General features: G+C 43.0%; 1 protein-coding gene across 3 annotated transcripts in view; it reads left to right on the plus strand.

Moving 5' to 3' along the window:
* The window catches only part of THSD4 (thrombospondin type 1 domain containing 4), a 677,746-nt gene that overhangs the window by 138,790 nt on the left and 524,964 nt on the right, over nt 1-13,992 (plus strand). For all 3 annotated transcript variants that reach the window (XM_059890602.1, XM_059890601.1, XM_059890603.1), the window contains exon 6: nt 12,182-12,284. In XM_059890602.1, the coding sequence (XP_059746585.1) occupies nt 12,182-12,284 (103 nt within the window). The remainder of the gene's footprint in view (nt 1-12,181; nt 12,285-13,992) is intronic.

The raw sequence follows: 13,992 nt of genomic DNA on the forward strand, positions 1-13,992 counted from the left end.
CATGAGCACAACCCTGACATTGATTGGGGGTTAGGGACACTGAAATTAGAGGAAGCTCTGACCCTAAGCAAGTCAAAGTTCAGTGGGAGAGGGAGACTTATAAATATGTAACAACAAGCACTAACAGAGTTTTGCCAAGAGAATGAACTGGTCATAGAAAACACCCTCTTCCAACAACACAAGAGATGACTCTACACATGGACATCACCAGATGGTCAATACAGAAATCAGATTGATTATACTCTTTGCAGTTGAAGATGGAAAAGCTTTATACAGTTAACAAAAACAAGACTGGGAGCTGACTATGGCTCAGATCATGAACTCCTTATTGCCAAATTCAGACTTAAATTGAAGAAAGTAGGGAAAACCACTAGACCATTCAGGTATCACCTAAATCAGATCCCTTACAATTATACAGTGGAAGTGACAAATAGATTCAAGGGATTAGATCTGGTAGACAGTGCCTGAAGAACTGTGGACAGAGGTTTGTAGCCTTGTACAGGAGGTGGTGATCAAAACCATCCCTAAGAAGAAGAAATGCAAAAAGGCAAAGTGGTTGTCTGAGGAGGTCTTACAAATAGCAGAGAAAAGAAGAGAAGCGAAAGACAAAGAAGAAAAGGAAAGATAGATCCCTCTGAATGCAGAGTTCCAAAGAATAGGAAGGAGAGATAAGAAGTCCTTTCTAAATGATCACTGCAAAGAAATAGAGGGAAACAATAGAATGGGAAAGACTAGAGATCTCTTCAAGAAAATTAGAGATACCAAGAGAACATCTCATGCAAAGATGGGCACAGTAAAGGACAGAAACAGTATGGAACTAACAGAAGCAGAAGATATTAAGAGAAGGTGGCAAGAATACACAGAAGAGCTATACAAAAAGATCTTCATGACCCAGATAACCGTGATGGTGTGATCACTCACCTAGAGCCAGACATCCTGGAATGTGAAGTCAAGTGGGCCTTAGAAAGCATCACTACGAACAAAGCTAGTGGAGGTGATGGAATTCCAGTTGAGCTATTTCAAATCCTGAAAGATGATGCTGTGAAAGTGCTGCACTCAATATGCCAGCAAATTTGGAAAACTCAGCAGTGGCCACAAGACTGGAAAAGGTCAGTTTTCATTCTAATCCCAAAGAAAGGCAATGCCAAAGAGTGTTCAAAGTACCACACAATTGCACTCATCTCACATACTAGCAAAATCATGCTCAAAATTCTTCAAGCCAAGCTTCAACAGTACGTGAACCAAGAACTTCCAGATGTTCAAGCTGTATTTAGAAAAGGCAGAGGAACCAGAGATCAAATTGCCAACATCCTTTGGATTATAGAAAAAGCAAGAAAATTCCAGAAAAAAACATGCACTTCTGCTTCACTGACTATGCTAAAGCCTTTCACTACATGGATCACAACAAACTGTAGAGAATTCTTAAAGAAATGGGAATTCCAGACCACCTCACCTGCCTCCTGAGAAAGCAGTATGCAGGCTGAGAAGCAACAGTTAGAACTGAACATGGAACAACGGACTGGTTCCAAATTGTTAAAGGAGTACATCAAGGCTGAATATTTTCACCCTGCTTATTTAACTTGTGTGTAGAGTACATCATGTAAAATGCTGGGTTGGATGAAGCACAAGCTGGAATCAAGATTGCTGGGAGAAATATCAATAGCCTCATATATGCTCATGACAGCACCCTTATGACAGAAAGGGAAGAGGAACTAAAGAGCCCCTTGATAAATGTGAAAGAGGAGAGTGAAAAAGCTGGCTTAAAACTCAACATTCAGAAAGCTAAGATCATGGCATCTGGTCCATCACTTCATGGGAAATAGATGGCGAAACAGTGGAAACAGTGTCAGACCTTCTTTTTTGGGGCTCCAAAATCACTGCAGATGGTGACTGCAGCCATGAAATTAAAAGATGCTTGCTCCTTGGAAGAAAATTTATGACCAACCTAGATAGCATATTAAAAAGCAGAGACATTACTTTGCTGACAAAGGTCCATCTAGTCAAGGCTATGGTTTTTCCAGTGGTCATGTATGGATATGAGCATTGGACCATAAAGAAAGCTGAGCACCAAAGAATTGATGCTTTTGAACTGTGGTGCTGAAGAAGACACTTCAAAGTCCCTTGGACTACAAGGAGATCAAATCAGTTTATCCTAAAGGAAATCAGTCCTGAATATTCATTGGAAAGACTGATGATGAAGCTGAAGTGCCAACACTTTGGCCACCTGATGCAAAGAGCTGACTCATTAGAAAAAACCCTGATGCCGGGAAAAATTGACAGTGGGAGGAGAAGGGGATGACAGAGGATGAGATGATTGGATGGCATTGCTGACCTGATGAACATGAGTTTGAGCAAGCTCCAGGAGTTGGTAATGGACAGGGAAGCCTGGCGTGCTGCAATCCATGGGGTCGCAGAGAGTCAGACACAACTGAGTGACGGAACTGAACTGAAGAACAAGTGCAGTGCTCAGGCACCACTCTACATGCTGTGTAGATCCTTTGAAATCTCCAGATAGTGGAAGTGAACCTGGCTTGGGTTAAGGGAAGCGAAGGCCTCCTGAAGGAGTGCAGCTGATTCAGCAGAGGGGAGAGTTTTCTAGAAAGGGGGAGTGACAGAGTTACAAGAGTCCTTTCAGGCTCCAGTAAGGGCTGAGGAACAAGAAGGGATGTTGGAGGACCTCTTCGTGGAATGAGATGCTTTTGCTTGAGCGGTGACTTCACCTGCAAATAAATCTTCAGCAGTGAAGGAGCAACACCAGGAGGTGAACATGGTTTATCCACAGCTCTGGACACGTTCTCAACTGTGGCTAAAAATAATAAGTATTCAAACATCGTGTAAACAGATACATTTCTTTTATTTTTAACTTTTTATTTTGTATTGGAGTATAGCTGATTTGGCACCCCACTCCAGTATTCTTGCCTGGAAAATCCCATGGGCGGAGGAGCCTGGTAGGCTGCAGTCGATGCGGTCGCTAAGAGTTGGACACGACTGAGTGACTTCACTTTCACTTTTCACTTTCATGCATTGGAGGAGGAAATGGCAACCCGCTCCAGTGTTCTTGCCTGGAGGATCCCAGGGACGGGGGAGCCTGGTGGACTGCGGTCTATGGAGTCGCACAGAGTCGGACACAACTGAAGCGACTTAGCAGCATAGTTGATTAACAAGCTTGTGATAGTTTTAGGTAAACAGCAAAGGGATTCAGCCACACATATACATGTATCCACTCTTCCCCAAACTCCCCTCCCATCTAGGCTGCCACATAATATTGATGAGAGTTCCCTGTACGAGAGTTCCCTGTGCTATACAGTAGGTCCTTGTTGGTTTTCCATTTTAAATATATGCTTATTGAAGGTCAAGACTGGGAACAAAAGGACTAGAGTCTTTCTTTACATGGGTGACACATGGGAAGGAGAAAATCAAACCACAGTCTCTCCTGGTGTCTGTGGAGATGCAATAAAAATACAGCTCTTTTCTGCCAGCTGTTTCTAGGGTTTTGTATTATTATTATTTGCAACATAATTAACCAATCCAGACATCTTATGCTGTTTGTCCTGGAGCCCTAGATGTCTCTCCCTCCGTCTTCTCTTAAGCACTCTGAGTTCGGTGCTTCCTCCCTGGAGAGGAAACTGACACACAGGCTCCTTCTGGATCAAGGAGGCTGCAGTGAGTCACCAGGTGCAAGGCAGGGACAAGGTTTTGAGTTTTTAAACGGCTTTGCTGACAAAGAGGCATGATCCTGAGTTTAGACAGAGTGCACTTAGCATTTTGAGGGGAAAAACCTCTGGGGCTAAAAAGCAGCTTTTAGCAAAAAATGGCTGTGATGAGTTGTGGTATCAGTGACTCTCCAGTAAATTTCCCTGGGGGTGGGACTGACTTCTGACAATGGATTTATCCACATGCAGAGTTGTTTCTGGCTCAAAGTAAGTGAAAATGAAGGGAGGATGTTGGACAAATCTCAAATATAGCTAAAGCTCTCTTTAGGCAGATGTTAATTCTATCCCATTGCTACTCTTATATGAAATGAGAGAGGAACTGATAAACAACTTCCTGCATGCAGTTTAAGGAGAAACTTTGCAAATGGGCCACATCAAGAAGTCAGTGCAGTTCTGTGAAGTGTAAAATGTACCAGGAACTATGGGGCCAGTTGCTGGATAAACAAGTTCTCTAACTTCAGGGCTCAACTTAGGTTTCTCCTGTCATGAACTTGGCACTAGCTGCCTTATCTGGGAAATACATGTGAATGTCAGTGCTGTTTGCAGAACTCTGCTTTCATCTTCTCAGGCCACTCAGAATTTTCCATAGAAATATATGTGTGTATATGTGTGTGTGTGTGTGTGAAATGGGCTTTCTGGTGGCTCAGACGGTAAAGAATCTGCCTGCAATGTGGGAGACCTGAGTTTGATCCCTGGGTTGGGAAAATCCCCTGGAGAAGAGAATGGCAATCCACTCCAGTATTCTTGCTTGGAATATTCCATGGACAGAGGAACCTGGTGGGTTACAGTCCATGGGGTTGCAAAGAGTTGGACACAACTGAATGACTAACAGATATATATGAAATATGTAAATGAATGTTTTGTGAACAGTGGCCTTATGTATATAGTATATATAAACATGTAAATATTAGATACATTAAACATAAATATTCAAATAAATTTCATACAGATATATGTGTGAAATATAAGTGTATGAATCATACCCATAAATATGTTGTTATTCAGTTGCTCAGTCATGTCTGACTCTTTGCAACCACATGGACTGCAGCACACCAGGCTTCCCTGGTGATCTCCCAGAGTTTGCTCAAGCTCACGTCCATTGAGTCAGTGATGCTATCTAACCATCTTATCCTCTGATGCGCCCTTCTCTTCTTGTTCTCAATCTTTCCCAGCATCAGGGTCTTTTCCAATGATTCGGTTCTTTGCATCAGGTAGCCAAAGTATTGGAGCTTCAGCATCAGTCCTTCCAATGAATACTCAGGGTTGAATTCGTTTAGGATTGACTGGTTTGATCTCCTTGCAGTCCAAGGGACTTTAAAGAGTCTTCTCCAGCACCAAAGTTCTTCAGTGCTCAGTCTTCTTTATTGTCTAGCTCTCACATCCATATATGACTACTGGAAAAACCATAGCTTCAACTATGCAGACCTTTCTTGGTAAGGTGGTATCTCTGACTTTTTAATATGCTGTCTAGTCTTGTCATAGCTTTACTTCCAAGGAGCAAGCGTCTTTTAATTTCATGGCTGCAGTCACCATCTGCAGTGATTTTGGAGCCCAAGAAAATAAAATCTGTCACTGTTTCCATTGTTTCCCCATCTGTTTGCCATGAAGTGATGCGACCAGATGCCATGATCATAGTTTTTTAATACTGAGTTTTTTATTCACAACTGTCACTTTTCATGATTACAAAAAGAAGTACAAAAATAGGAAGGAATATCACAGTGGCAGTAAGAGAGGTATATCCTCGTCCCTCTCTCAAGATGTAATTACAGTCAATCATTTAAAATTTAAATTTCTCCATAACTTGAAATAGTATACCAACGCCTCGCTTCTTGATATATCAGCTTCAAATTTTCTCTGTTGACTCCTCACTCCGAAAGATAAAGAAATGACCCCCTTACATCCACTCTGCTGTTCTCTGTTAGCCACATTTTATTTTCAGTTATATTTTTATTATATATAGTATATTAATAATTTTTGTTTTGTTGATTTGTCAGTGTTTCGAAGGATCAATCAACTCCTTATTTTTCAAGATTAATCCTTCCCATGGCATTACATGTTTTGGTTTATTTCTTTATTTATTTTACCTTGGCCTATGAAATCCTTGGGAGAAGGCGATGGCACCCCACTCCAGTACTGTTGCCTGGAGAATCCCATGGACGGAGGAGCCTGGTGGGCTGCAGTCCATGGGGTCGCTAAGAGTCGGACACGACTGATTAACTTCACTTTCACTTTCCACTTTCATGCATTGGAGAAGGAAATGGCAACCCACTCCAGTGTTCTTGCCTGGAGAATCCCATGGACAGAGAAGCCTGGTAGGCTGCAGTTCATGGGGTCACACAGAGTCGGACACGACTGAAGTGACTTGGCAGGCAGCACGAAATCCTTGCAGGAGCCTATTTTGAGGGATTTTTCTTTGCATCGTCAATAATGGCAATCATAGCAAGGGCACAATGACTGTTTGCCTTTGAAGGAATTTCACGTCTTGCCTCAGCAGATGGCAGAAGGGAGGGAAACCAGGCTTATTAATAAGATTCCTAAAGTAGCGACTGTAAAATTTGTGCTCCTGGGGGAGTAGGAGCTTTGAATTTAAAAGTTTACTTTTTCCCACATACTTCCTGGTTAGTTATGAAAAGGATATTCTCTTTGAGAGAATATCCTCTAATTCTCTTTTAGAGATATTCTTCTTACAGATCTAGAGATACATGAATAATCTAAAGAGGGAGAAATAAACAAGCATTCCTGTGATAAACCTAGGTTTGTATAGACATGTGTACAGAGTATTTAAGAAACAGGGTTCTCTTGGGTGATTGGATGGGCTTAGTTACATTAACATCCTTTGGGTCTTTGATGCACTTACTGAACAAGAGGGAAACTCCTTTCTCGAGGAGAACAGTACGAATTTGGATAGGAAAAAAAAAAAGTGTCTGAGAATGGAGAAAACCTCAGTTATTTGTTTTTTAAATCCAAAGCCTTTACCAAGCTCTTTTGGAAAAACCAGTTTGCTGACTGTCTAGAGGGCCCTGGAAGTGGTGGGAGGTGGCAGCATTATTGCAAAGTTGAGTTTGTTCCAAGTGACTTGGGAAAGCAGTTATTAAGCATATTTGAAAACTGTGCTGGATCACTTGTAAGAAATTTTGATCCATGGTTGTATGATTCTACGGCTGGGAAACAAAGCCAATCTTCCATCTGTAGAAGAGAACACCCACCTGTCAGGCACTTAGAGCTTCTGGAACTGCTGGACTCATCTTTGATGTCTTCTTAGATTTCAATTCAGCTAACATGTATGCATTACTATGAGCTACAAACTTGAATATATGACTAACTTACTCCTCATGGAATTCCAGGGTTGGGGGCAGTAGCATAGGGTTTGGGATTGAAATGCAGTCATTTAGGCTATTTTAGAGGAGCAGAGTACTTTTCCCAAGGTCACGTAGGCACTTTCTCATGGCAGTGCAAGGACATTTTCTAGAGTTTGTTCCTTAGATTTTTTTCACTGTGGTGATGTTAAATACATCATGTGTTGCTATGGTAGCTGGTCTTTTGATTGAATCCAGAGCAATGCAAAAGCTAAAAAAAAAAAAAAAAAAAAAAAGTGCATATTGGACCCAGGCAGACCCCAAGGTCATGTTCCTTGGTGTTATCTTCATCAGGGATGATATTCTTCAGTCTCCTGGGGAACTGAAATAATTAATTACCAAAAGGTAATTGTGTGATCACTGACAGGGACCTGTTGAGCAGTGAAGTTATGTATGGGCAGTGTCATCTCAGATTAACCAGGGTCACTAGAAACATAGCCAGAGTTTCCATAATAATTTTTGTGACTCATAGCAACTCCAAGCAATTGTCTAGATGGAACTTTGGATAGGGCCTCAAGTGCTTTATAAGGATTCTGCTCATTATATTAAAGTACATCTTTATTCCACTTCCCATAAGAGACTGGTGGGAATAACCCTCCTTCTTAGGGATGGAAGAGAGTCCTTTGAAGGGAGGTTATCTCCCAGGGGCCTTCTTTGGCTGTAAAGCTCCAGTCATAGCTGGCCCCATCCTGAGTGAGCCTGATCTCTATCTCCATGGCTTTTCCCTTGTTTCAGTTTTTTGGCCTGAAGATTATAAGGATCTGTGCCCATGGAAAGGATCAGCAGGAAATCTGCCCCAAGCCAACTCACAGTGTAATATAGAGACAATTACTGATAAGGTGAGGGTGACTCAGTCTATGGCATCAGGAAACAACCCACTTAAAGTGTAACAAATGTAAAATGATCTGTAACCTGGAAGTTTTAACTTCAGAGAGTCTGTTGAAATGAGAGGAGATCGTACACTGATAATAGTATGACAAGTACAAACAGATGTAATCTACAGAAGAGACATGAAACAGAAATTCCCCAGCCCTCCTTGGTTTTCATCTTCAATCTTCAGCTCCCTAGTCTTAGTTACCGGGGCCGCTCCAGCGGGCCTCAGAGGCCGAATCTAAACCTGTTCCCCAGGATGTCTCCTGACAGTAAGCAAGAGGAGCTTATGGCTCTCTTGTCTGAGGATCCATTACAAATTAACTATGCTGTCCTCACGGCCTCGACGGGCACCTTGGCAGAGTGCTTACTGTCATGAGTTCTAGAGTTAAATCCTGACTTCCCCACGTGCCCTGTGACCTTGGGCAGCTCATTTAACTTTTCTCTGCCTTCGCTTCCTCATCTATAAAATGGATATGAGTGGTTGTGCAGATTAAATGAGTAAATATACATAAATCATTTGGTGGAATAGCTGGCATTTGGTGAGTGTCGATAAAAGTTAGCTATTCTTTTCTATAATTTTATTCTTTTTCTATTTTTGGCTGTGCTAGGTCTTTGTTGCTGCGTGGGCTTTTCTCTAGTTGTGGGGATCTTCCTGGATCAAGGATCAAACCCTTGTCTCCTGTATTGGCAGGCAGATTCTTTACCACTGAGCCACCAGGGAAGCCCCAAAATTTAGCTATTCTTAACACCATTATCATTCTTATCACCCCAGACATCTATATTCCTCTCCTGTACCGTAATTCTGTCTCAATAACCCACTTCCACATCTGGACTCTGTGAGGCTTGCATTTTTCTGACCAGGTCTCTCCCCTCCTCAGGAAGTAGTGTCCTGACTTTCACTGGCAACTCACCTGGCCTCCTGTGGGTCATCTTTCAGGGCATCTTGTTAACCTCCTTCTGTACCTTCCCATGCCAGGTGATCGCTGGGTACCATAGTCAATCTCTGGACTCATCTGCTTCTTGGTAACCATAGGTGGATTTGCTGTTTTAGCACCTGACCCCTCGCTGTGGGTCAGATGTCAACAAGCACCCCGGCCTCAGGAGGTAACTGGGGCCACACTCAAATATAAAGAACTTTTTGATCTGAGACAGGGTATCCTGAATAACCTATCACCAGTGGCTGGTAGACTTGGCAGATGCATATGGATATAATAAAAGCACCAGGCATTAGCATTAAAAACTCTGCAAAAATGTTAACAGTATTAAGCTGTTCCAGCTTTGCATGGCTATGTGTTTGGAAGAGCTCAATAGTGATACATTTGTATTACATAAATGTTAAATATTGCAGAAAAACTAGATAATACAAAATAAACCAAGTTAATTATAAAAAGAAAACATCTATAGCCCATCTGGAGATAACCAATTTAATCTCTCTCACTCTCTCCACACACACAGACCCCCCAACACACACACAGAATCACTTTTTTCACTTAGTAGATTGTGGACTGCTTTCCATGTCATGAAATATACATTTAGATTATCAAGCATCAAATAATTCAAAATGATTCTATAGCTGTGTTGTTTCGTGGTCCAGCTGTTTGGCACTATTTTGCTGCCAAATGATAATGGTGATGGTGTTAAGAATAGCTAAACTTTTGGGCTCCCCTGGTGTCTCAGTGGTAAAGAATCTCCCTGCCAATGCAGTAGACAAGGGTTTGATCCCTGATCCAGGAAGATCTCCACAACTAGAGAAAAGCCCACACAGCAACAAAGACCTAGCACAGCCAAAAATAAAAAAAGAATAAAATTATAAAGAGGTTAAACAGACTGGCTGAGTTTTTATGGTGTACAGCTTCTGATGCTGGTAACTGCCACCAGGTTAATTAGGGTGGCTCCTGGGTGGAGCCTCATTCAGAGCAGCTTGGCTTTATGTAGGAGTGGTTATTTGAGGAACAGGACTTTTGGCCCATTTGTTGTAGTCTCTTTCCATTACGAAAACCTGCCACCCAGCAGTGGATCTCAAGTTTCTAGTGATGGCCAGGGTGGGTGTTCAGCATTCTGGGCTCTGTCTCTGTGTCACTGTGGGACGTTTGGCAGGGTAACCCATCTCTCCATGCCTCTGTTTCCTCCTCTTTAAATTAAAGGAGTTGTTCTTGCTTTTCTTCCGCTCTCACACTCTGATTGCATGTTAAATCATTTGGAGTGTGATTGAGGCCTGGGAGTGGCTCTTATTTGTGGCTGCATAATCTGGTGCCAGGCTGGCTGCCCCAGGATCACCAGAGGGGGGCATTCCAAGTGTATATTCCTGGCCCTCTTCCTTATCCTCCACTGGATAAGGAAGCCCGAGAATCTGTGTTTTTAACAATCCCCTTAGCTAGTCTTTCTCATTGAAAGGATGGTGCCTGCTCCTAAGCTGCCCAGCTGATCTCAACCTGGTTGAACTCTCGTTCTGGCCAAAGGGTTGTAAAAAGCATCTTAACCCCAAATCCTTCATGGAGGCAGCTGGTTTTGCTGGAAGCCTACATGGTTCCGGCTTAAGGACCGCCAGCAGCTTGGCTCCCATGGCCCCTGGAGACAGCTTTCCCCAGCCTGTCAGCTTCTCACCCATTGTCAGAGCTCAGCACACCCTGCCCAACCACCTGGCCCCCTTCCCCCAGCCCAGTTTCCATTATGTTCTACTTCACTGGTTTCTCGTTCTATATGGTTTGGCTCAGGCTGCAGTAGGGTTATGACCACCCTGCGTGTTTGTCCCAGCAGCATCCCCCACTGCCCTTCATCAAGCAGGGGATGTTTTTCCTTCCGCCTGGTTTCATTCCCCACTCTGTTCCCTCCCCTCATCTTCCAGGAGACTTGATGTTTTTGATACACATAGTAGATTTCCTTCTAATCCTGTAGGACTTGATCTATTGTATTAGCACTTTACTTCAGAGACTTCCATACAGGGCTTTAAATATTTAAGTGGCTGCATTCCTTTCCTGTCTGATTATTAAAATACAGACACATAGGCACACACCCTTCACCTTAAAGTGTGCTGGGTTTAAAAAGCTAGAACCTACCTTATCCACAATTTGAATAGGAGATTCTGATCTTATTCCACATTTATGTCCCATTTTACTCATATTCACCATTTATAAATAAGAAAGAAATAAGCCAGAAGCAGCTGGATATTAAACCTGAGTAGACTAGTATATCAGAATCACCTGGATAAATTAACAAACTACAGATTGCTGGACCTCATGCCAGACTTACTGAATCCTTGAGGGAGGGATCCACGAGTCTGCACTTCCCAGGAGCTCTCTGAATGTCTCTTCTGTAGGCTGAGGGCTCAGATCTCCTGCAGTAGATAGTGAAGAGAATTTAGACAAAATAAGATGCACCATCCTGCATTAGACGGTAGAGAGAATTTAGGCCAGAATGTAGACTAGCAGGCAGCCTGGTGGGCACTAGACTTCTTGGGGTTCAATTCAGCCTCTGCCCTCACTGGCTGTGTGACTGCTTCATGCCTCAGTTTGCTCACTAGTAGAAACAAATCTATAAAAATATCAATAACGTCATCAGGAGGAATAAATTAGTTAATATGTGCATACATGCTAAGTCGCCCCAGTCTTATCCAACTCTTTGTGACCTCATAGACTTAGCCCACCAGGCTCCTCTGTCCGTGGGATTCTCCAGGCAAGAATACTGAAGTGGATTGCCATGCCCTCTTCCAGGGGATCTTCCCAACCCAGGGATTGAGCCCGTATGTCTTACATCTCCTGCATTGGCAGGCAGGTTCTTTACCACTAGTGCCCCCTGGGAAGCCCTAGTTAGTATGCTTAAAATAGCGCTGCACATGGTAAGAGCAGTGTCCGTGTTCGCTGTGAATATTACCCCATGCACAAGAATGGCATGAGCAAAGTCAAACAGATGCAAATGGGTGGCCTCTCTGAGGGAGGCGAGCAGATCTCTTTGTTAAGAGCAGGTTTAGGTCAGTAGTTTTCAAATTATGGTATGCAAAATCTTCATGTGGGAAGCATGTTAAAAATGTGGTGTCCTTCCAAAGATTTGATTTAGTAAACTTGGAGTGAAGCTCTGGGATCTGCATTTAAAATTTTTGATGTAGGTGATCAGCACATTTTTAGAAACCCAGGTTTCAGTGGGACAGTACAGGCATTTAACATTGGTGAGGCCTCATGGGATTTGGCTTGGGCCATGAAAAGATATGGATGCTAATTGCATATTTAATATCTGCTTTATTAGGTGTGTCCAGAAAGCAGTAGAAGTATCTGGGAGGTACAGTGTGCATCCTACAACAACAAGCCGTTCATGGGCCGGTTTTATGAATGGGAACCATTTGCAGAAGGTAAGAGTAGCCCCAGCCTTGTCCACAGGAATCAGTTTTGTCTGTTCTCCAACCCTGTTGCCTTTTTGTTGTTGCTGGAGGAACCAGTGTGATGCTGGCTAGAGTGGCAGTGCGAGGAGGAGCTGGTAGGGGTCTTTACCAAAGGTAGTAATAGCTCTCAGGTGACAGCTGGACCATTAGTCAGATGGGAGAGGCTTTGGTCGAAGCAAGCAGCATCTGAGGATGAGAGGATGAGTGAGACAGAGCAAGGGTCAAGAAATGAGTAGAAGCAAGAGATTCAAGCTAAACTTGTGAGGAGTGAGCCAGGATAGAGTTTCCCTTTTCCTTGGTTCCTGCTGCAAGGGCTGGTAGAATGGCTTAAGGGAGCATGTGGAGTTGTACGGCTGACAGTTGTTTGGCTTTTGTGCTGGGGGAGCCTCAAATGCAGTTTCCCAAGAGGAAGTGTGGTAGACAACCATTGCAGAGCTCATCAGTACTGTTCTAGATCTTGGAGTCACTTTCCTTTGTTTCGTTTTGACGAGGACCATTTTTAAAGTCTATTGAGTTTTTACCATGTTGCTTCTGTTTTATGTTTTGGTTTTGGGGCCATAGTGAGTTGTGCTGATTCCATTATAGAATCTGTGTCCACATGTGAGAAGTCGTGCCTAGGTGTAAGGCCATGGGAAGAGGGAGGCGGGGTGGATGTCTGCTCTGAAATGGGATACAGAATTATTCTTGTCTGCACATTTGTCTCAGAGAAGTGTCTGCAGCTTGGGTTGGATTCTTAAAGTGGTCTCATGACCACTGCCCATTAGAATCACTGGGGAGCCTTCTAGAAATACTGAGGCCTGGGTGCCACTCCCAGAGATTGTGATTTAATTGATTTGGGGTGCAGCCTGGGGATGGGGATTTTTTTTTTAAGATCACAAGTCATTCTGATGGGCAGCTGGGGTAGAGAAACTCTAATCCAGGAGGGAGGCAAGATCTCAGAAGAGATGGTGACTCTGGCTTAAATTAAGGCACAGAATCATGAGTGTTTTGTCAACTGTGAAATATATTCTTATGTCAGGGCAACAGTACTTGGCAGTGAGCACTTAGAGAAGGAACCCTTTCTTTTGTCTGAGCTGCGCCCTTGCTTTATTGTTGGCTGTGGGTAGTAATAGCTGCTTTACCGTGGTTCACTGGGAGGCAAGGTGAATTCCTCCAGCCATGCGCTGTCTGTCCCCATTGTTTAGCCTGAAGCTGGAGCCACATCACCCAACCCTCTCTGCTTAGTTCCACGTGGTCCTCTGCCAGCCACCTGATCCTGTCAAGCCTGGTAGACTCAAGTCTAGTATCAAAAGCTCTTTGCATCCCACAAAGAAAACTCATGCTGGTATTTTCGCCTATCATCAGTATTGCCTGTGGATGCCAGCTGTTGTCTATGTATGATTCTACTTTTTCTGTTCTTTTGTTTGCCCTGACTCAGGCTGGACTTTAATTGTGGGTCCTCAGGTAGGAGGGGGTGTAATTAACATCTGATTCAACTTTTTATTTTGGAAAATTTCAAACATATGTAAAAACAGAATAATATAATTATATGAAAATAACCTCCTATATACCCATCACTTAGTTTCAACTCATGGCAAGTCTTTTTCATGTATAGTCTGCCTGTTCGTCCCCATCCAAATATGGCAAACTATTTGGATTCACATTATATTGCATTATTCACTGGTGCATACATTGATTA

This window comes from Bos taurus, chromosome 10, assembly GCF_002263795.3.
Source record: "Bos taurus isolate L1 Dominette 01449 registration number 42190680 breed Hereford chromosome 10, ARS-UCD2.0, whole genome shotgun sequence".
NCBI lineage: Eukaryota > Metazoa > Chordata > Mammalia > Artiodactyla > Bovidae > Bos > Bos taurus.